Here is a 21,492-nt window from a genome sequence, read left to right on the forward strand (position 1 = left end):
ACTAAATTTTTGTTTCTCCCTAACAAGAATGCGTACAAACACTTCAAGGAGCAATTCTCATAGAAAAAAAATAGATGAGAGACCAGATCCTTCACAACAAACCTCAGTTTTACTTAGGGTCAGTGGGAAATCTGATTTGATCATAATAGTTGCCAGGACCAAGTGCTGCAAAGAGTGTCCATCCATTTTGGCTCCTGACTTAGACCTCCCTAGTTGAGAATAAACCTGGAAGGAAAGAACTCTGAAATTAGGTAGTCTAGGCACAGGAAGCCTATGTGGGGTTGGGGATGAGGCCTCCTTGGCATTTGGAACATGACAGGGATGAAGATGTAAGACAGCATTGGGTGTGGAGGCCTGAGAAGCTCAGTGGAGGAAAGACAGGTTTTCTTGTCAGAATGCCTGGGGACTTGCATTCAAACTAGATGAGTAAGCACACCTGTACTGCTGCCCCCTCAACTCCTAATGCCTAAGAATGCTAAACAAAATATGAAAAATGGAAAAGCAAGGGACTTATCTGGTGGTCCAGTGGTTAAGACTCTGTGCTCCCAATGCAGGGGGCCTGGGTTTGATCTCTGGTTGGGGAACTGGATCCCACACGCATGCCGCAACTAAGACCCGGAGCAGCCAAAATAAATATTTTTTTTAAAAAATGTAAAAGCATGGTCATACTCAAAACAAGAGGAAGTCTCCTTTGACTAAGAATGGAGAGACCAGCTACAGCCATGAACAGAAGACAAGGCCATGCAGTTCCAGAGAAATGGAGACAAGTTAAGGACAGATCCTCAGAGTGGCCAGGAATCTCTTTGTTGTCATTCTAATTCTAGGCCGGAAGTAAACCTTTTGATTCCCAGCCCAGCAAAAGCCAAACTAAGCATACAAGTAAATTGTGAAGCCCCGTATAATCAGAGAGTTAGGGTAGTAATGTATTAACATTAATTTCCTGATGTTGATGGTTGTAGTTTGGTTTATACAGGAGAATTTCTTTGTCCAAATACTAAAGTACTTAGGGGTGATAGGCCATCAGGTCAGCAAGTTAATCTCAAATGGTTCAGGGGAAAAAGTTACTTATGCTGTACTTCCCACTTTTCCAGAAGTCTCTGATTATTTTTAAAAATTATTGAATAAAAAAAATCCACTATATTGGCTCAGATCAAACAGGTTATCTAGGGAGGCCAGACTCATAATCCAGATCCACTAGCCTCTTCAGACTTGATCTTTACTATGTCCAGCGTGGTTGGAGCTAACCTCAATTGTGGTCATTTTTGTCTGGTTAAAAAGGCCCAGCAGTGTGGCAAAAAGAGAGAGGGATTCTGGTCTTGCTGATCATTAACAAGTCTCACCTCTGAGAGCTTCATATTTCATCTCAGTAAAATGAGAACAATAATCCCTACCCTGCCTGTCTCATCTGGTTATTATAGAGAACAGGTGAGGTAACACATGTGAAAAGGTTTTGTAAAACATCAAGCACCTCGTGACCACGAAGTGGCCTTTGACCTAACAACCTCCTCATCCCCACAGATGTACCCTTTTCAAGTGGGCTAATAAGCCTCAGCTGCTCAGCACCGACCAAAAAACCGATCACTTGGGGATCCCTTCACGCGGACACCTTGAGAAGGTCCGCCCCCTCACCCAGACCCCGCCTACCGCCGGGCTCCAAGGGTGGAGTTCCCAGGCCACTTCCCCAGGCTCCCGGAAGTTCCTGTCGCTTAGCAACCAAAGGAACCAGAGATGTGATGACGGTGAAACTGGGGGTGGGCTGCAAACCTCGGCAAGTTTCCGTTGCAACCCGGGGTTTGAGGGACCCGCAGTCCCCCACTGGCCCTATCATGTTGCTTCTGGGGACTCTCCTGTGCTCAGCAAGAGCTGCCAGTAAGCAGGTTGGCACTCCTTTCCAATGTATCTGTCAACCCATCCAACTTTCTTAATGAGGAAGCCTACCAATTTTTGAATACCTGTGTGTCAGGCACGTCACATAATCCAACCCTGATAATTACACAACCTATCTTACTGATAAGGAAGCCAGTCTCCCAGGGGTTGAGGCCCTCAACCTGAGGGATCTGTCCCAGGGGCACACAATTGGAACCCTGCCCTACTGAAGGGCAGGTAGCCCCCCTCCCCCCATCGGTTCCCCACTGGGGAGGCTGGAGAAGGAGCAGCAGCAACTCAAACCTTTATCCAAATGTTTTATTTTGCATAATGATTTTTGAACTAGCGTTTATATATAAGCCCAAGTCCCTGAGGGGCCAGAGATCCCACCATGCAATCAGACCCAAGGCCTGAAGAAGGGCAGTGAATGCATTAGAAATGGATGGCGCGCATCATCCCACAATCTGGGGCTCAGCTTAGTTGGCAGATCTTCAGAGTGAGAAAGGACACGTGTATTTGGTCTCTAATATCTGGGCTGAGTGAACCAGGAGGAAGCTCGGGAGGCACCGAAAGGCTGAAGTATGAATCTTCTCTGGCCTGGGCAAGGATGGAGTCTGTGCCACTGGATGGCTCCAAGTACTGCTCAGAGTGTCAGCCCCCGCTCCTTAAACAGCTGCTTTAGAGCGTCTTCCAGCTGTTGGTTTGTCCCCTGAAGCCCCTTCACCACCTGTGCTGCCCACTCGAAGTATTCCTGGACTCGGTGTTCGGACCATCCTGCATAAGAATGGACAGAAAACTGCTCATGTTGATGTCCAGGAAGGCACTGGATTTTGCCCACTTCCTGGAGGGCTTGGTGCAGGGCTGTGAGATGAGTTCCTGATGGAAGGATTTGTTCTGAATACTTCCCCTTTGCCCAGCTACTGCATTTCTAGTGTATGAAAGAAGATCAGAGTCTACTAAGATTAGTCTAGGGAATTAACAAGAACACCCGGGCTTTTTTTCAGTGGAACTGACCAAGCTGTGCCTTCAGAAGGTGGATACCCCTCCCCTTTCCCTCAGAGCAGGTAGAGGAGCATACCCTCTGGGATGCAGCGATTCAGGTCCCTCAGATTGTACAGCTTGTCTGCCAGCTTCACCAGTTTAGCCCCGGGGCTGCTGTGGGGTGCCTGCTCCACCTGCAGCCGCTTTCTCTCCAGCTTGGGCAGAGTCTTGTCATCTGTTACCTCCTCCACCAGACGCCGCACTTGTGCCCCAAAGTGCAGCTCCACCTCATCCAGGGTGGTGTCTGTGTCCTCCACCGTGTCATGGAGCAGGGCTGCCTGGGGACAGGCTCCCACTCAGTCCTGTGACGCCTGCCAAGGGGAACCCAGAGCTGAATGGGGCCCCTGACCCGCACCCCAGCCTCCTAGCAGAGGAGGAAAGTTACCTGTAACACCACAATGTCAGAGATTCCTGCCTCGTGGGTCAGGATACGAGCCACACCTGACGGGGCAAAGCAGGAAGTCAGACAGGAGGGAGTCCCAGGGCGGCGTGTTGTGGGTTTTGTAGAGCCAGATGTGGCCCCTCACTAGCTGGGTGACCTTGGGCAAGTCCTTTACTCTTTTTTGGATGTTCACTGTACAAAGGGAACAGTCATGCCTACCGCCCCAGGTTGTGGTGAGTCACGAACAGTGCCTGGCACAAAGCCTGGTACGGACTAGGTGCTCGATGAGGTGCACGCCCTCCGCGTTCCCTTCCCGGTCCCCACCCCCTAGATGCTACAGCCGTTGCTCCCCCGGCGGCGCGCCCACCGATAGGGTGATTGATGTAGGGGGTCCCTTCGGGGTCCTTCCGCCGCTGCCATTGGTGCTTGCGAGCCGCGAAGTCAACAGCCTCCAACAGCTGGGCCGCCTCGGAGCCCATCGCGTGAGTGGGGCGGGCGACTTCGGTCCCAGAAGCCCGGGGAGCGTGGACCGAGCGTCCACAGCGCCCCCTAGCGCCGCGGAGGCCCGGGGATTGTGGAGTCTGGCCCAGAAGAGTTTCTCTGGGGCTGACGTGAGGGCACTGGATGTGGGAAGCTGCCCTCAATATCGCAGCCCCTGGTTAAGTGGGCTTTGCTGAGGGTGCAAGAAGAATATGGCCTGGCTCTGGGAACCCACATCCTGGGGGAAGGAGGAAAACAGACAAGACATAAGCCAGCAGCCTCTCAGTGTGTCCAGGGCAGGAAGGCACAGGGGACTGGCGACTTGGAGGAAGGGCAATTCACCTAGCCTCTGGACCAGAGACAGCCTCTCCCAGGAGGTCCCTCTCCCGCCGTGACAAAACAATTTTCAAGCTGTCAATGCTCTGAAAATTCTCAAAGTGCTCTAAAAATAGTTCTTGAGCTTCCCTGGTGGCCGCAGTGGTTAAGAATCTTCCTGCCAATGCAGGGGACATGGGTTCGAGCCCTGGTCCAGGAAGATCCCACATGCCGCGGAGCAACTAAGCCCATGTGCCACAACCACTGAGCCTGCACTCTAGAGTCTGCGAGCCACAACTACTGAGCCCGCGTGCTACAAGTACTGAGCCTGCACGCCTAGAGCCCGTGCTCCGGAACAAGAGAAGCCACCGCAATGAGAAGCCCATGCACCGCAACAAAGAGTAGCCCCCGCTAGCCGCAAATAAAGAAAGCCCGCGCGCAGCAACGAAGATCCAACGCAGCCAAAAATAAAATAAAATAAATAAATTTATAAAAATAGTTCTCCCTGCAAGAATGGCCTGGTTGCTATGGGCATGGGAGCCTCACCTTTGGGCCCAGAAGACCCTAGTGCTTAACCTTCTGGAAATTGGAGCCTGCACTGGGAGCCCTCCCTAACTGTTGCAGACTTAGGCTCCCAGGCAGCAGTGTTGTTTCTGCAGGAACTGTCTTCTTTGCTGTCAGGCGCTGGGAACAAAATCTGCATTTCTTTCTTGTGCCGTGAGGGTTCCTGCTTCAGTCCCCAGGCACTGCTGTGGGCCCCTTATGAGTGGTGTCACTGCTGTTCTGGGAGCATGACGTTGTTAGGCCTCAGTAGACACTGGAACAACACAACACTGCTGGCTGGTGGCCTCTGGCCTTCTCGAGAAATTCCCTGTCTCAGCAGACAGCATCTATGAAGTATGAGGTTTGGTAAGAGAGACCTGGAGACCCTGTAAGAGCTTTTCTTGTGAAATGGGGTTGGCTGGTTGCTAAGTATACTCCAGTCAGATTGGTAGCTCTTATACTTTGGTTGGTAGCTGGGGTCAATGAGGGCTCAGGGGAAAAGTTAATGAGAGCACTCACCCTTGCTTTTCAGCTAGTCTTGGTGGTTGCCATGATGCAGAAGTTAGAGAGGGAAGCTCCAAACGCTGGAACTGAGGTCTCTGGGGCCTGAAGTGGAACAATCAGAATTCCCATGGCTTCCATGGCAGCCTGAAAGTTGAGAGTGTATAGAGAGAAACATATTTGGTTCTTAATGCTTGTCTGTTCTTCAGGCTAGTGGCTCAACTTCTCTCTCATTCCTCATTCGGTCTTCTAGCCTTCTGAGCCTTTTCCCCTTCAGCTCAGAGAACCTTAGGCAGCTTGGAGCTACAATCCTCCCATTTTCCAATAGAAGATAGAAACTCAGTCACTTTCATTTCTCTCTAGAGGTCTGTGACAGAGAAGCTTCAGGTTTGTATTAATGGTGCTTTGGGGCTTTGATTTTATTTCCTTACTGCCTGCAGCCATGGCTTAGAAATAGAGATGTTGGGATTTCTAGGACCAGGGCTGAGGTGGAGGTGACCTCTCATGGGCTTCCAGAGGAGGCCAGGCCCTTTGCTGACAGGCCTGTCTGTGGGGCTACTGCTGCTCTTCAGCTGGATGACGCTTGCCCAGCCGACCTCTCTCTCAGGTACAGCACTCTCCTCTGCGCAGCACCCCCCTCCAGTACCCTACTCTTTTAGCAGGGTATAGGCTACTCTGGGGAGCTTGTGGGGAGGAAGGAAGCCTGCCCTTCTGATAATGGTTGATCCCTTTTATTCTCCAAAAGGGGTGGAGTGGGGTGTGGGTAGATCATTCCTGCCTGTCTCCAGCCCTCTTGCCCCTCCCTTCAGCTTTGGCGCACCATCCCCACTTGTGCCGGACCGCCTGGGATGCTGATGGCCGTCGCTACCCCGGTTTCTTCTGTCCTCGGCTCTCCGATACCCCGGAGGAAGCCTACTGCTGCCACCTGCAGGCTGCAGGGGGCTCCTGCTGCACTCGGTCTGAATTTGAGGCCTTGTACCAGATCAATCTCTCTGCCCTTCCGCCTCCTCCCGTCTTCAGGTGAGAACTCCAGCCCCAGAGCCACTGGCACATTGACAGGGTGTTCCAGTACCTGAGGCTCTGTTCCTAATTTCTGGGGTGGGAGGCTTGTAGCTTACAGACCAGTGGAGGGACAGATCTCAAACATAAAATCACGTAAATACATGATTACAAACAAATCTGTGAAGGAAAAGTTCAGGGGGCTGTGAAAGCAGGTGACAGGGAGTCATTGTAGGTGTTGTGTGGTGGGTGGGGTGGGACGGGTGTCAATACTGAGAGGATCTTGTATTCTGGATTACACGTTATTATAGTCGGGGTTTTCAATCCTGAATCTGTCCACGGATGGCTTCAGGGTACCTGTGAGCTCCCTGAATTTGTATTTTCAAATTCTACACTTTTCTGGGTAGGGAGTTCTGGGCTTTCTCCAGACTCTCAGGGGCTCTAACCCACAGGCTGCAGCAGCAAGAGCGCGGCTTGGGCCAGCATCCTGATATTCTACCCTCTCCCATAGGGGCCCGGGCCCGCTTCTAGCACTGGGCCTTTACAGCCTGCTGCTTGTGGCCCTGATGACTGCAGACCTCGTGCATTTCTGCCGCGGTCGGGGCCGGGGCCGAGATCTGGGCCGGGACCTGGGCCGGGACCGGGCCTGAGCAGCCACGAGCGCCCCTCTCGGTCCTCCGCCGCGCGCCCCCTGTCGGTCTCAGCGGGAACAGACTAAGCGCGCCTGGGGCTTCTCTGCGCCTGCGGACCCGGGCCAAGCGCCCTGCCCCTCTTCCCGGCGTGCTCTCGCCTTGGCCATGCCCCTTCTCTGCCACCGCCTCTGACGCAAGACTGGGGCGGGGCAGCCGACGGCGGATTTCCGAGCCTAGACGCACCACTTTCCAGAGACTACGCCTGCGCGCGCCCGGGACGTCCGCTGCGCGATGACCGTGAGTGGTCCAGGGACCCCCGAGCCCCGGCCCGCTGACCCCGGAGTGCGTACCCATCCCCCTGCGCCCTCACCGCTTCGCACCTGCACTGATCATTCTCGGGCCTCCTCCTCCCTCAATCTTGGCCCTCCATGGGACTCACCCGCGACCCCAGGCTCCTCTGCCCCTAGCTCCCCGGCTCACCCTGAGCCCACCTCGGACGTTTCCACCCCTTCCCTCCTCAGGCCAGCTCAGTGGAACAGTTGCGGAAGGATGGCAACGAGCTGTTCAAATGCGGGGACTACGAAGGCGCCTTGACGGCCTACACCCAAGCCCTGGGTCTGGGCGCAACGCCCCAGGACCAGGCCATTCTGCACCGGAACCGGGCCGCCTGCCACCTCAAGCTGGTGAGCGAGCCGGCTGCTCTTCCCTTGGCCTGCCCGGACCCCTGTTTGCCCACCTCGCTGCTGCTTGGGCTCCGACTGGACGTTCGCCTTTTCAGGCCACCCACACTTGTTACACGTCTTTTGCGTCTCTAGGTGGTGGGGGAACCTCGTGACTAAGGAAAACAACTTTGTTGCCCAGTTGTGCCCGAAAAAGGAGATGACCAGCCTCTCAGGCCTGTTCTTTCTCTTACAGGAAGATTACGACAAAGCAGAAACCGAGGCATCCAAAGGTAGGGGAATGTGGCCCTTGTGTGGAGCTGTGGGACTTCTGGGGTGGGCAAGGATTCTGGGACCACTGCACCGTCACTTTCTCCTCCTCCTTTTCACCCCTGAAACACATTTGCCTTTTTTCTTTCCCACTTCCCGGGGCATTTCCTTTTCCGCAGCTACCCTCACCTTTTCTGAGGCTGAAGTACTGAGCCCCACATCCGTCCCCCCACCTTCCTCTGCCCCTCGAGATCTTTCCCTGCTGCTCTTGCCTGGAGATGGTGGCCTCATGGGTGCTGACAGAGCTCCTGTTTGTGCTCAGCCATTGAAAAGGACGGTGGGGATGTCAAAGCACTTTACCGGCGGAGCCAAGCCCTAGAGAAGCTAGGCCACCTCGACCAGGCCGTCCTTGACCTGCAGAGATGTGTGAGCCTGGAGCCCAAGAACAAAGTTTTCCAGGAGGCCCTGCGGAACATCGCGGGCCAGATTCAGGAGAAGGTGTGTGAGTAATTGAGAGAGCGAGGCATTGACCAGTGGTAGAGGGGCACTGGTAAATGGATCTGGATCAAAGGCGTAAACACAGTTCTCTGGAAGGGGGATGCTGATGGCAAATGACCTTATAGAATGATGCTCGTCTTGCCAGTGGTTACGTAAAAGGAAATTAAAAGAACAGTAAGGTGCTGTTCTTTTTGGTGGTCTTTTGGCAAACATTTAAAGTTTGTACACATTGCTAGAAGGAGGGAGACACACTTAAGGGGTGAGGTTGCAGGAGGATGGGGGCTCATTCATGACTGCTGGAGGGGATGTATGTAAATTGGCACAGCTCCTTTGGAGAGTTCTTTAGCATATCTCTTAAAATTTTAAATGAGCATGTCCTATGATTCAGTATGTTTACTTATTGCTGTCTCCCCTAGAGAAGCCTTGCCCGTGTATACAAGCAGGTGTGTGTATGTTTGTTTCAGCCTTGTTTGTAGTAATGAAAAATTGGAACTTGCCTAAATGCCCAGCAGTAGGGGAATGGCTAAATAAACTAAGCGACATCCTTACTACAGACTCCTACGTTGTAGTTACTAAGAATAGGCAGATCAACACATATGGACGTGGAAAGCTGACACTTGTAAGTGAAAAAAAAGCAAAATATATAATAACGTATAGTATGATACCGTTTATGTTAAAATGATCCCCCCCCCCAAATGCACTCAAAATAATACCATGTTTTTTCCACGGGTACAGTTGGGTATGTAAACACAAAGAAAAATATTTTAAAAGACGTGCATCAAAATGATGACAGTATGACTGCTAGGGAAAGGAATAGGATTGAGAGAGCTTTTCAAAAAAGATTTTGCTTCTTCTGGTTGTTTTTTTTAACAGACATTGTGTGATACACATATTTAAAAATTAATTTAGGAGAAAATAATCTAAAGATTGTCATGAACTATTATCAAGCTTGAATTAGCCGGATAATTTGGTGTTAAAATACTGACCCAGTGGAAGCAAGTAATATAATGGCAAACACCTTATCAAAAGGTTGAGACGTGGGAAAGGTCTCAGTGTTAGCACTCTCAGTGTCAGTTCTGTCTGATCAGCTGGGGCTGCTTAGAACCCTGTGTTGAGAAGGATTAGGAAGCAGGTCGCCTGGGCCTAGGAGAAGAACGTGTTGTGACATGAACCACGTCTGCCATGGCTGCAGGAGGGGAAGCAGGGAGCGGCGCACACATGCTAGGCATGTGCTGCTATCCACGCCCAGGACCCTAGGGAGGGAGAGGGCCTAGGACGAGCTTGGTCATTCACATTATTTTTTAAAAAACATCAAAAAGAGAATCCTTGACTTAAAAGGCATGTCAGCAGCTACCTCATGACTTGCTGGCTCCCTTGCAGGAGGTATAAATGCTGGTTCAGTGCCACGGGCCGCGCACCAGGCTGCCCAACGTACATGGTCCACTGGGAGTGGGTTGCCTCGTGGCTAACAGGACGCCACCCCTTCTGAATGGCCCTGCCTTCAGCATCAGCGCTGCCCCCCGCTGCCCAAGTGGGAAATAGCTCAGAGAAGAAAACAGCCGCGGGGAGTTTGGGAGAAGCTGCCAGGCAAGTCTCTTCCTGCCCAAGGTAGCTTGGTGCGAGGCCTAAGCCCAGGCATCCTTCTGTGCCTCCCAGGGTCAGGAGCCAGGCCCTGGGAGGAGCCTGAGAGAACAAAGAGGGAATGTGTTGTCTCCGGTCAAGAGAGGCAGTTCCTCCCGTGCTTTGCTGATTTGTCGTAGGTGAGATACATGTCTTCGACGGATGCCAAAGTGGAACAGATGTTTCAGATATTATTGGACCCACAAGAAAAAGGCACTGAGAAAAAGCAAAAGGTATGGAACTGTGTGAGTGGGAGCTGAACTCCCCCAGTGCTGCCCATCCCTCCCTGTGTGCTGATGTTGGCCCTGGGAGCCCCTGCTGGCCTGGCCTGCTGCACGTCGCTCCTTAGATCGGGCAGCTGGGCTCACAGAGCCTGGGTGGGAGCTCAGAGGGCCTGGGGCCTAAGTGTGAGCCAGGGAGAGGGAACCAGTGTTCCCGAAGCACCTTGTTGGTGCTTAGGTCCTGTGCTCGGAGTTGGGTGTACAGAGGTGTCTGAGGCACTGTTTCTGCCCTTCAGGCTTTGCCAGGAACTCAAGACTCCATTTATTCTAACTGTCAATGCCAAGAGCAAGCTCTTTTCTCTACTTACAGAAGAGGAAGCTGAAGTTCACAGAGGTTAAGTTTATGGCTAAGGTCACTCAGCTGCTAAGTGGAAGCAGTGAGGTCCAGAGCTCAGGGCGTCTACTCGCCCTGCCCTGTGCCATGTACAGTGTTCACGTTATGTGCACTTCCTTTGACGCAGGCGTCTCAGAACCTGGTGGTGCTGGCCCGGGAGGATGCTGGAGCTGAGAAGATCTTCCGGAGCAACGGGGTTCAGCTTTTGCAGCGCCTGCTGGACACGGGAGAGCCAGACCTGATGCTGGCGGCCCTGCGCACACTAGTCGGCATTTGCTCTGAACACCAATCACGGGTGGGTGGGTGGGTGGGGCGAAGGGTCTAGTTACTGCCTCAGTCAGTCTGTCTGTCCATCCACTCTTCCACCTCTCATAAGGCAAAATATAAGGAGATACGTAACGAGAGGCAAAATTAAAATGACACAAAAAGACCAACATGATTTGGGACAAAGTGCGGCCAGGAAAGAGCAAAAGCAGCCCACTGACACCCTGAGCACTTTTTTTTTCTTCATCTATTTTATTTTTGGCTGCGTTGGGTCTTTGTTGCTGTGCGCGGGCTTTCTCTAGGTGCGGCGAGCGAGGGCTACGCTTCGTTGTGGTGCGCGGGCTTCTCATTGCAGTGGCTTCTCTTGTTGCGTAGCACAGGCTCTAGGCACGCGGGCTTCGGTAGTTGCGGCTCGTGGGCTCCAGAGCACAGGCTCAGTAGTTGTGGCGCATGGGCTTAACTGCTCCGCGGCATGTGGGATCTTCCCGGACCAGGGAACTCTCCTGCAGCTGATCACAGAGACACCTGGTCATTGATCCCTTCATTGTCCGTGTGGTAAAAGCAAGCTGCATGCGAAGAACAGGGCACCTGTCCTTCCCTCACCATCAAGCTGGCATTTCCCTTGGACAGGGGTCCTCACAGTGCTTGATGTGGTCAGTGATGTGACCCGCAGCATCTTTACCATCGAGACCAGATATGTAGGGCAGGACCCTGAGATGGTTCTCAGTGTAGACTGTGGGTGTCCTGCACAGACAGTTCAGCAGGAACATCCCTGCCCCAGGCCAGTGTCACAAAGTCCATGCTCTGGCTCTTGCCCGAACTGACTGGACCTAGGGAACAGGGATTTGACCTTGGTTGCTTTTAGAGGAGCCCACAGTTCCTAGATCAGGGGTGGAAATGTGAAACATTCTATGAACACTTCAGGCCAAGATCGGGCTCTATTTCTGGGTCTCCCAGGAGTAGGAACGGTAAAGCCACGTGAATTCCGCCTGCCTCCTCTAGCCTTCCTGCCCATCCCTGTTGTGAATGGGGATGGACCCAAGTAGACCTTCGGGGTTTTTCCAGCTCAGAAATGGGGGCAGAGGCCTTGTGGTTCGTTCCATGTATGTCCACGTCCCCAGGATGTAGACAGAACCTCAGGGTTGGTATCAGGGAGGAATGAGGTGTCCCTGGGCCGGGTATTCAGGTAGCTTTGTCCAGGCTTATGTTTCTCCTTCCTGGGGAGACACGAACCAAAGCAGCTGCCTTCAGAGCCACAGTATTCCTTGTCTTCTCTGATTGGAGCCGAGGAGAGAGAGAGTGGGAGAGTCCCCTGGAATGTTTCTTTAGGAAGCCCTTCCAACAAGATAATCCTGGCATTGCCCTGGCCTCACCCTCAGCAGGCCCACTTTGCTTTCACGGAGAGCTGCGCTTTCACCCACATGTTTTCCCCCTCTGGCCACCCTCTCTGACCCCCAGTTAGGGATCTCCATGGCTGCCCTTCACCAACTGGAAGCTCTGCCCACTTCTCTCCCACCCAGACAGTGGCAACCCTGAGCGTGCTGGGAACTCGGAGGGTGGTCTCCATCCTGGGCGTGGAAAACCAGGCCGTGTCCCTGGCTGCCTGCCACCTGTTGCAAGTTATGTTTGATGCCCTCAAGGAAGGCGTCAAGAAGGGCTTCCGTGGCAAAGAAGGCGCCATCATCGTGGGTGAGTGGAAGCAAGTCTGTGTCCTGTGGGTGTGGCTCTCGTGGAGAAGAAGGGGCTGAGCCAGCCAGGCCAGCTGCAGCCGCAGGTTGTTCAGGAATACGGCTTGTTGACAGTATTTTACTCGAGGTTCTAAGTAGCCAAGGCGCCTCTGGGGTAGGCTGGAAACCAGCGCTCAGGCTGCAGGTCCCCTCTCCCTACCAGGGAAGTTGGGGCTAGGCCACTGTAGAGCCCACTAATGTCTTCTTGTTGCTAGATCCCGCCCGGGAGCTGAAGGTCCTCATCAGTAACCTGTTGGAGCTACTGACTGAGGTGGGGGTCTCGGGCCAAGGCCGAGACAGTGCCCTGACCCTCCTGATTAAAGTGGTGCCCCGGAAGTCTCCTAAGGACCCCAACAACAGCCTCACCCTCTGGGTTATCGACCAAGGTAGGTGACAGAGTCTTAAAAAGAGAGAGAAAGGGAATTCCCTGGTGGTCCAGCGGTTAGGACTCTGCGCTTTCACTGCCGAGGGCCTGCGTTCGATCCCTGCTCAGGGAACTAAGATCCTGCAAGCCGTTGTGGTGTGGCATATAAGTAAATAAATAAATAGGTAGATAAATAAATAGATAAATAAATACAGAGAGACAGAGAAAGATCAAGTGTGTGTTGCATCTTGCTTGGGTAGCTGGGCCTGCTCGTCTCCAGTAGGGATTGCACCCAGCGTGTGTCTGTACTGAAGTGCATGCGGCCTGCGCTGTACCCTTAGGGAACATTGGACCCTTCAGCCACGTTCGTGTGCACGTGCACGCACATCGAGCAGGCCCACGAGCAGGTTAACAGGGAGGCCGGGTCAGCTTTCTGTATCTGAAGTTTTTTCAATGAGTGTGTGTTACTTCTATATGCAGGGAAAAAATTCTTCAAGTTTAATATATAAGTTCATACTTCTCTTTTCCCTTAAAAGATAAATTAGGAAAGGTTGGCAAAGTCCCAGCCTGAGTACATCTGTTAGGTACTCATCTTTTCTTGTTATCCCAATTATCCTATGAGGCGTGGATGTTGTTTTCCCTTCAGTTTTACAGATGAGGAACCTCCAAACCCAACAGCATTCACCCCCATGGGCAGGGCCTGCATGCAGACCTTATTTCTGAGGTCCTTCCCTGACCCCACGCCTGCCCCCAGCCCACCAGCTTCTGTGAGCCTGTCTGCACTCTGACCTCGTGCAAGAGTGGTCCTGCCTTTGCAGGCATCTCCCAGGAAACCTCTTCCCTTTGCTTATAGGGGTTGGAACTCATGTTCTGCTGTCTAAATAGGGTGTCTTTTCAGGTCTGAAAAAGATTCTGGAGGTGGGGGGCTCCTTGCAGGACCCTCCCGGGGAGCTCACGGTGACAGCAAACAGCCGCATGAGCGCCTCCATTCTCCTCAGCAAGCTCTTCGACGACCTGAAGTGTGATGCCGAGAGGGAGAATTTCCACCGACTCTGTGAAAACTACATCAAGTAAGGGAAGCCTCCTATTGCCAGGGTTCCCGCGAGAGTTCTGACTGGGGAGGGACAGCAGTGAAAGGTTTCCCACAAGGAGAGCAGCCTTGGGAAGGACTAGCGGGGGCCAGACAGGGTGGTCCCAAGGGCCACATCTTGTTCCAGAGTGACCTCCCCAGGGACATTCTTTCTCAAATCACTTCTCTAGTGCAACAAATGTCCTCAAGCACATAGTGTTCACTGAGCCCTTACTGTGTGTCCGTTCTGACACAGCAGTGCAGTATGACAGTCCTTACCCTTAAGGAGCTCACAGCTAGGAGAAAACAAGTCAGGAAATAAGCAGCACAAGTTCAGATTTTAGTGAGTACAGGGAAGGAGGCAAACAGGGTGGTGTGAGTGAGAGTGACCTACATTAGGTGGTGTGTCATCAAGGGAGGCTCGAATGAAAGCCTCGATAAAGAACGCCAACGACTGCCATCCAGAGGATGTCCTAGTCTTCCCATTGGCAACTTCTGTTTTCTTCTTCTTTTTTTTGGCTGCGCCGCGCGGCTTATAAAATCTTAGTTCCCCGACCAGGGAACAAACCCGGGCCCCCGGCAGTGAAAGCCCAGAATCCTAACCACTGGACCACCAGGGAATTCCGGCAGCTTTTCTTGCTGTTGCTGCTCAAGTAGTGCAGATGCCCGGCCAGTAGAGGGGAAGGGAGGGAAGGAGAGTCCCTTTATGCTGGCTTTGATGTGACAGCTGCCACCCTGTACTCCTCAGGAGCTGGTTTGAGGGCCAAGGGCTGGCTGGGAAGCTGCGGGCCCTCCAGACGGTGTCCTGCCTCCTGCAGGGCCCATGTGACGCCGGCAACCGGGCCCTAGAGCTGAATGGCGTCATGGAGAGTGTGATCGCTCTGTGTGCCTCAGAGCAGGAGGAGGAGCAGCTGGTGGCCGTGGAGGCCCTGATCCACGCGGCCGGCAAGGCCAAGCGGGCCTCGTTTATCACGGCCAACGGTGTCTCACTGCTGAAGGACCTGTACAGGCGTGGCGAGAAGGACAGCATCCGCATCCGGGCGCTGGTGGTGAGACGGGCGGGCCTGGGCTGGGCAAGCAGGCAGCCAGGCAGGGGCCCTGGGCTGGCTGGTGTCTCAGGGTGCAATCCCAGCACACGCTGGGTGACAGTATGGGATGTGCAGGGCCTTGTCGAGGCCGGAGGCAGGGGCCCTGGCTCCTGCTACCGCAGGTCTCATGGTCAGGTCAGGGAGGTGAGCCTCGTACACAGAGGACACCTGAGAATGCAGGGTGGCTGGGCTGGGGCAGTGGGAGCGGCTCCAGGAGGAGATGATGGAGGACACGCTGGGCAGGCGGGTCAGAGGGCTGTGTGGACAGGCTGGGCCGGCAGGCGGCCCCAGGAGCGGGTGGTGTGGGGACTGCCTGGCCTCCCTGAGCCTGTTGCAGCCCTGCACCTTGAGGACGCTGGTCCTCCTCCTTGGAGCACTTAGTCCTGGGTTTCTCCATTCCGTGAGGATCCTGGCCTGGCCTAAGGTACCCGTCTTCTCCCCACACGGATCTTAGCTCCATCTGTAAAGAGCTTCCTTGTATGACATGGAAAGGAACAGCAAATCCCAGTGCAGATCGAGAGGGGTTGGGGCCCAGGCCAGCACGGTGGTCAATATGTCAGTCTCTACCAGATGCCATGTCACGTTGCCACCCCAGTAGGTGATTTTGCTGCCCGGTGCTCCAGGTGGTAACCTGGTGGCGGTGTGCATGGCCTCCAGAGAGCCTGGCAGAGTGCCTGGGGGGGAGCCCACGCCAGCTGTGGAGGAGCCCTGCTCTGCCTCCGTCCCTCGGCCAACAGCTGGTTCTCGCCTCTTCCACCAGGGACTCTGTAAGCTCGGCTCGGCCGGAGGGACCGACTTCAGCATGAAGCAGTTTGCTGAAGGCTCCACGCTCAAACTGGCCAAGCAGTGTCGAAAGTGAGTCATTTAGCACTGTTGTGGCTCCCAACCTGTCAGCCAGACCTCAAAAGAGGAGGGTGGGGCCTCCTCACTGCCCTGTCCTCCCCCAGGCAGACCCTCCTGCGCTGCCACGTGAACTACTTCTGTCTGTGGCGGGGATGCCCCAGCCCCTGACTTTTCCCCCTTGGTCCTGGTGTGCCCCTCCTGTCCCCCCACCTTTCTGATGGTCATCCGTGCCCTGCATGCCCCCAGGTGGCTGTGCAATGACCAGATCGATGCGGGCACTCGGCGCTGGGCGGTGGAGGGTCTGGCCTACCTTACCTTCGATGCCGATGTGAAGGAGGAGTTTGTGGAGGATGAGGCTGCGCTGAAGGCTCTGTTCCAGCTCAGCAAGGTAGCTGCATGGGCTCCTGCAGTCGTCCGGGGACACTGTCTAGGATTAGAGCCTATGGGGCTTTCTTGGCAGGTCTTGGCCAATGGCTTTTGTGACCCCAGGGAGGGGGGGCTGGTAGCCTGAGTGGCCGCTCTGTGTGGCCTGGGCATACTGGCCTGCACCAGCAGGGTCGGAAAGGACGATCTCTTAGAAGCAGTTGGGGTGGTCAAGTGTGTGAGCTCCCAAAGTCTGGGGCCACCCTGGGGCCTGGGCGGTTCCCAGATTCATCCTGGTGCCTGCGTGGTCCAGTTGAGGGTAGAACTGGGAGCCTGGGCAGCGCTTATCCCGGTGCTGCTCTTTCCCCTGGGATGGCCGCTGATGGCCCCTCTGCTCCCGGCAGTCCGAGGAGAGGTCGGTGCTCTTTGCGGTGGCCTCGGCGCTGGTGAACTGCACCAATAGCTACGACTACGAGGAGCCGGACCCCAAGATGGTGGAGCTGGCCAAGTATGCCAAGCAGCACGTGCCCGAGCAGCACCCCAAGGTGAGGGGGCTGCTAGGAGGGGTTTGGGGGCCTCCGTGTCATTGGGGCCAGTTGACCCGAGACATCCACAGCAGATGAGCCTTCTGTTTAAGCGGGTTTCTTTCCCTTTGTTTTCATGTTCATCAATTTGTGCTGTGAGGAGGGTTCCCCTTTCCCTGCCTAATCAGCCGAGGCCCCTGTGCTCAGCTGCCTCCTCCCCCAGGACAAACCGAGTTTCGTGCGTGCTCGGGTTAAGAAGCTGCTGGCGGCTGGTGTGGTGTCAGCCATGACGTGCATGGTGAAGACCGAGAGCCCTGTGCTGACCAGTTCCTGCAGGGAGCTGCTCTCCAGGTGAGCCTGCCCCAGCTACACCGGGCCTGCTGCAGCCCGTCAGCCTCCAGGCTGCTGATGGAACTACAGTGGGAGCAGGTCCCGGTGCCATGGGCCCCTCGGAGCAGGGGGCCACCCGCATGGCACCCTTCCTTCGCTGAGCCCAGGAGTGGAGGGTCTGCCTGCCAGAGCCCGGGCCCACCTGTCCAGCACAGCCTTCTCCCCACAGGGTCTTCCTGGCTTTGGTGGAGGAGTCCGAGGACCGCGGCACCGTGGTTGCTCAGGGAGGGGGCAAGGTAAGCGGGCTTACAGACTCCTTCGCGATGGCGTATAAAACATCACTGAGTGGCTGCTACACCAGAGATCAGTGTTGGGTGTGGGACGGAGAAGTATTATTAGCGACCAGCAGGAATGTCTTCCTGCTGAGTGAGAGATGCTGGGGGGCGGTGGGGGGGGCTCTTCAGAGCCCTGGACTTTGTGCCTATTAGGGTCCTGAGCTCTTCTTTCCCTTGTGTCATTGACCTCCATGGCTCTGGTGCCGGGCACAATCCACGTCTATTCCTTAATAGTTGTTTCGGGAAGTGTTTGGGTAGCTTACTGGGAGGCCTCAGAGAGATGAGAGGGGTGGGAGTGGGAGTATCATTGTCAAGCCTGGGGAGAGAATGGGGGGGAAAGGTGAGGGCAGCACAGTCAGGGCCTCAGAGCCTCGTGCTTTGGGCCTTATGTTCCCAGGCACATCTTGGACACTGATGGGCTTGTCCCTACAGGCTCTGCTCCCGCTGGCCCTGGAAGGCACTGACGTGGGGCAGATGAAGGCAGCCCAGGCTCTTGCCAAGCTCACCATCACCTCCAACCCAGAGATGACCTTTCCTGGCGAGCGGGTGCATGTCTTTCTGCCCCAGCGCTGGCCTGTCCTCCACCCCCTCACGGGGCCCTGATGGCCTTTGACCCGGGCTGCGGCTCCTCCTTGGGGAAGTGTCAGCTTTGCTGAGCCCTGGGGGTGGGAAGGGCAGCCTTCTTTTGGGGGCTGGACTCCCTCCCATCTGCAGGGCCGGTGGAGTTGGGGGAGCTGGGGCACATAGCCCTGACAGGTGGGTGCATATCGCAGATCTACGAGGTGGTCCGGCCCCTGGTCTCCCTCCTGCACCTCAACTGCTCCGGCCTGCAGAACTTTGAGGCGCTCATGGCTCTAACGAACCTGGCGGGGATCAGCGAGAGGCTCCGGTAAGGTCCCTTGGGATGTGGGGCCTGGGCAGGGCATCATGGTTTGGACCATCCCTGGGAAAGCGCTTTACAGCGTGGAAAGCACTCCCCAGTCACTCACTTATTTGCTCCTCACGGTGACTCCTCTGCATCTTACAGCGGAAGAGACAGGCCGAGAGGCGTGACTTGTGCAGTGTCCCGTGAGATAGCAAGGGACTGGGCAATGACAGCGCAGGCCCTGGAGTCAGGCTGCCTGGGTTCAAATCCTGGGTTCACTGTTTATTAGTGTATAATCTCACAAGTAACTTAACTCCTCTGTGCCTCAGTTTCCCCCTCTGTGAAATGGGATGGCTACAGTACCTAGCTCGTGGAGGAGCAGCGAGGAGGATTAAATGAGAAAATACGTATAAAAGCATTTACTACATAGGTGCCTGGCTCCTGGCAATGTGCCCAAGCAGTACAGATGAGCTATTACTGCTGATTGTGTCCTTGGGCCACTCAGTCTCAGTCTCCTCTTATGCAAAATAGTAATGATAATCACACCTGCACCTTCACCGTAGGGCTGTGGCGAGGATTAAGTAAGATAGTCCGAGTGCTGGGTCAGGGTGAGGGCTCGAATGTTAGGTGTTAGCGTCGCCATCATCACCACCCGGGTCTCCTAACTCCTACTTTAGAGCATTTCCCAAGGTCCCATGCTATCTCCTAGGCCCGGTTAGAAGGCTGGAAACCACTGCCTGGTGGTTTCATCCCCGGTGCAGGGGTTCTTTGGATATTGCCCAGGGAAATCCTTGGCCCCGGGTTTGATTGTGTGGGGAAGCGGGGGTGGGGGTGATGGATGCCAACGCTCTGATGATGCCGACCCTCCACCCTTGGCCCCACAGGCAGAAGATCCTGAAGGAGAGGGCTGTGCCCATGATTGAGGGCTACATGTTTGAGGAGCATGAGATGATCCGCCGGGCAGCCACCGAGTGCATGTGTAACTTGGCCATGAGCAAGGAGGTGAGGGTTGGTCCAGGAGGCGGTCATGGCAGGCAGGCACGCAGAAGTACCTGTCCCTGGCTGGACTTTGCCCCAGCTGACCTGGTGCACTCCCCGCTTCCGGCCACAGGTGCAGGATCTCTTTGAAGCCACGGGCAGTGACCGGCTGAAGCTGCTGGTGCTGTACAGTGGAGAGGACGACGAGCTGCTACGGCGGGCGGCTGCCGGGGGCCTGGCCGTGCTCACCTCCACACGGCCCTCGCTCTGCAGCCGCATCCCCCAGGTGGTCAGTGCCCCTTCTTGGTGGGGCAGGGGAGGTGGGCCAGGAACCCCCAGCCAGGGTGTGTGAGTGAGTGCCCTGCCAGGGTTCCCTGCTGCCCGGTGGTCACGCTGCTCTGTTTCCTGCAGACCACACACTGGCTGGAGATCCTGCAGGCCCTGCTTCTGAGCCCCAACCAGGAGCTACAGCACCGGGGCGCTGTGGTGGCGTTGAACATGGTGGAGGCCTCGAGCAAGATTGCCAGCACCTTGATGGAGAGCGAGATGCTGGAGATCCTGTCAGTGCTGGCTAAGGGCAAGGAGAGCCCCGTCACGAGGGCTGCCACCGCTTGTCTGGGGAAAGCAGTGGAATATGGGCTTATCAGACCCAGCCAGGATGGAAAGTGAGGACCTGCCTCTCACACACGCTACCTATCACAGCACAGAGAGCGAGGGCAGACGTGGCTTTGGCTGGTGGGTGCTGGGGTGTCTCCTGCCCAGCTGCCCTTTGATGTCCTCCGTTCTGAGTCAGGGGCCACGTTCACAGCCCTGCTCTGCCATTACTGCCTTCAGCCTCACGCAGCAGGGAACTTTTCCTGTACTACTTAGACAGCTGGGAATGGGGAAGGCGCGTCCTAACTCAGCCTGTGGACTCCCTGCACTGGGAAGGACCCAGCAAGCAGCCTCACCAGCTGTGAGCCTCACCTGAGCCTGCTGGCAGGACCACCCCTGATCCTCTAATAAAAGTGTGTGGAACTCAAAATATGTGCCCAGTCAGTGGGCAGGGAGGGCTGGCTGTGGGCTAGAGCGTGGAGCAGGAGCTGGGCATGGCTGAGCCTGTGTGGGCAGCTTTTCAGCAGCACAGCCACCTCTGCAGAAGGAATCCAATGAATTCCCACCCCAGGGCCCGCTGAATTGCCTCTTAATCCTTGTAGAGGGCCAAAGGGTAAACGTAAGTGAATCAATAAAGTATCCTGTTGCATGGAAACACATGCGTTAGGCTTTTCAATACTTCCACCTTTATTGATTGATTTATGGCTGCTTTTGGGTCTTCCTTGCTGTGTAGGCTTTCTCTAGTTGCAGTGAACGGGGGCTAACGGGGGCTACTCTTTGTTGCAGTGCGTGGGCTTCTCATTGCTTTGGCTTTTCTTGTGGCGGAGCACAGGCTCCAGGCACATGGGCTCAGTAGTTGTGGCTTGGGGGCTCTAGAGCGCAGGCTCAGTAGTTGTGGCGCACGGGCTTAGTTGCTCCGCCGCACGTGGGATTTTCCTGGACCGGGGCTTGAACTCGTGTCCCCTGCATTGGCAGGTGGAGTCTTAACCACTGCGCCACCAGGGAAGCCCACTTCTGCCTTTGTATTGAGAGTTTTCAGTGACCTCCAGTCAGGCAGAGCTCGGGATCTGGGGGTGGGAAAGCCCTGAGGGAAGCTTCAGTAGCTGAGCGGGGTTGGAGCTAAGCTTGGACCGCTGCGGGCATCCCCACCTGCCTGGGCGGGTGGTCCCTGAGAGCCTACTTCCGCTCTCTGCAGAGCGGACTAAGCCCAGCTTGACTCTCATTGGCTTAACGGAGGTAAGTGACAGATCCCGAGCCAATGGAAGGTAAAAGCTGCCCAGCACCCGCCTAATTCGGGTGCTGCTTCTAGGGCCTCAGACCCGCGCGTGTCCAGTAGCGAGCTGCCGCCATCCCAGACTGAGAGGACTGACAGGCGGCGCCCGTCACTGGGGTCGCTTGTCGCCAACCCCTCAGTTCTTTCTCATCGTCCCCCAAGTGCTTCTAATACTGACTCCGCGGCCCCGCGCGTGCCTGCGGAGGACGGGACCATCTGGCCCAACGAGCCCACGCCCACCGAAGGTTTCGCCCACTCCCCGCCGGAGGCCGCAGCGGCCTAGCGTAGGCCTTGGGACCTGTTTGATCGAGCTAGGACTGGACAGGCCGCGGCGGAGATCGCCCGAACCGAGGTGAGCTTGTCCCAAGGCTGTCCTCCCCGCGCGGTGACGTCACCGCTCTCTCCGGTGATTGGCCCCGGGGAGGCGGCGGCAGCCAATGGGCGCCTCGCTCAG

The 21,492-nt window shown here is 55.4% G+C and overlaps 3 protein-coding genes across 14 annotated transcripts in view; 2 read left to right on the forward strand and 1 right to left on the reverse strand.

Moving 5' to 3' along the window:
• Positions 1 to 1,941: 1,941 nt before the first annotated feature.
• On the reverse strand, positions 1,942 to 3,810 carry HDDC3 (HD domain containing 3). Its single transcript, XM_036843225.1, has 4 exons — positions 3,657 to 3,810; positions 3,293 to 3,348; positions 2,945 to 3,185; positions 1,942 to 2,640 (listed from the first exon to the last, which is right to left on the reverse strand). The coding sequence occupies exons 1-4, from the start codon at positions 3,766 to 3,768 to the stop codon at positions 2,510 to 2,512; spliced, it is 540 nt and encodes a 179-aa protein (XP_036699120.1). The 5' UTR covers positions 3,769 to 3,810; the 3' UTR covers positions 1,942 to 2,509.
• A 2,980-nt stretch (positions 3,811 to 6,790) lies between these two features.
• UNC45A (unc-45 myosin chaperone A) lies at positions 6,791 to 20,434 on the forward strand. Of its 5 annotated transcripts, XM_036843474.1 has the most exons (21): positions 6,818 to 7,056; positions 7,281 to 7,442; positions 7,675 to 7,711; positions 8,011 to 8,186; positions 8,651 to 8,805; positions 9,947 to 10,039; positions 10,549 to 10,716; positions 12,206 to 12,374; positions 12,628 to 12,798; positions 13,675 to 13,846; positions 14,594 to 14,894; positions 15,694 to 15,788; positions 16,023 to 16,164; positions 16,544 to 16,684; positions 16,887 to 17,014; positions 17,223 to 17,289; positions 17,761 to 17,874; positions 18,102 to 18,217; positions 19,078 to 19,195; positions 19,305 to 19,460; positions 19,583 to 20,195. In XM_036843474.1, the coding sequence occupies exons 4-21, from the start codon at positions 8,111 to 8,113 to the stop codon at positions 19,838 to 19,840; spliced, it is 2,640 nt and encodes an 879-aa protein (XP_036699369.1). In that variant the 5' UTR covers positions 6,818 to 7,056; positions 7,281 to 7,442; positions 7,675 to 7,711; positions 8,011 to 8,110; the 3' UTR covers positions 19,841 to 20,195. The 5 variants fall into 5 exon arrangements, with proteins under 5 accessions (XP_036699367.1, XP_036699366.1, XP_036699368.1 ...); XM_036843472.1 differs by lacking the exon at positions 8,651 to 8,805 and having other exon boundaries at positions 6,791 to 7,101; positions 19,305 to 19,457; positions 19,583 to 20,434; XM_036843471.1 differs by lacking the exon at positions 8,651 to 8,805 and having other exon boundaries at positions 6,812 to 7,101.
• Positions 20,435 to 20,775: 341 nt separating this feature from the next.
• Positions 20,776 to 21,492, forward strand: part of RCCD1 (RCC1 domain containing 1) — a 32,732-nt gene continuing 32,015 nt past the window's right edge. For 4 of the 8 annotated variants that reach the window (XM_036843073.1, XM_036843078.1, XM_036843079.1 and 1 more), the window contains exon 1: positions 20,778 to 21,390. The gene's annotated coding sequence lies outside the window, so the exon portion shown is untranslated. Of the gene's footprint in view, positions 21,391 to 21,492 lie in introns of all 8 variants that reach the window. The other 4 variants (XM_036843077.1, XM_036843076.1, XM_036843074.1 and 1 more) reach the window with 3 other exon arrangements.

The sequence above is a fragment of the Balaenoptera musculus genome, chromosome 2 (assembly GCF_009873245.2).
Source record: "Balaenoptera musculus isolate JJ_BM4_2016_0621 chromosome 2, mBalMus1.pri.v3, whole genome shotgun sequence".
Taxonomy (NCBI): Eukaryota; Metazoa; Chordata; class Mammalia; order Artiodactyla; family Balaenopteridae; genus Balaenoptera; species Balaenoptera musculus.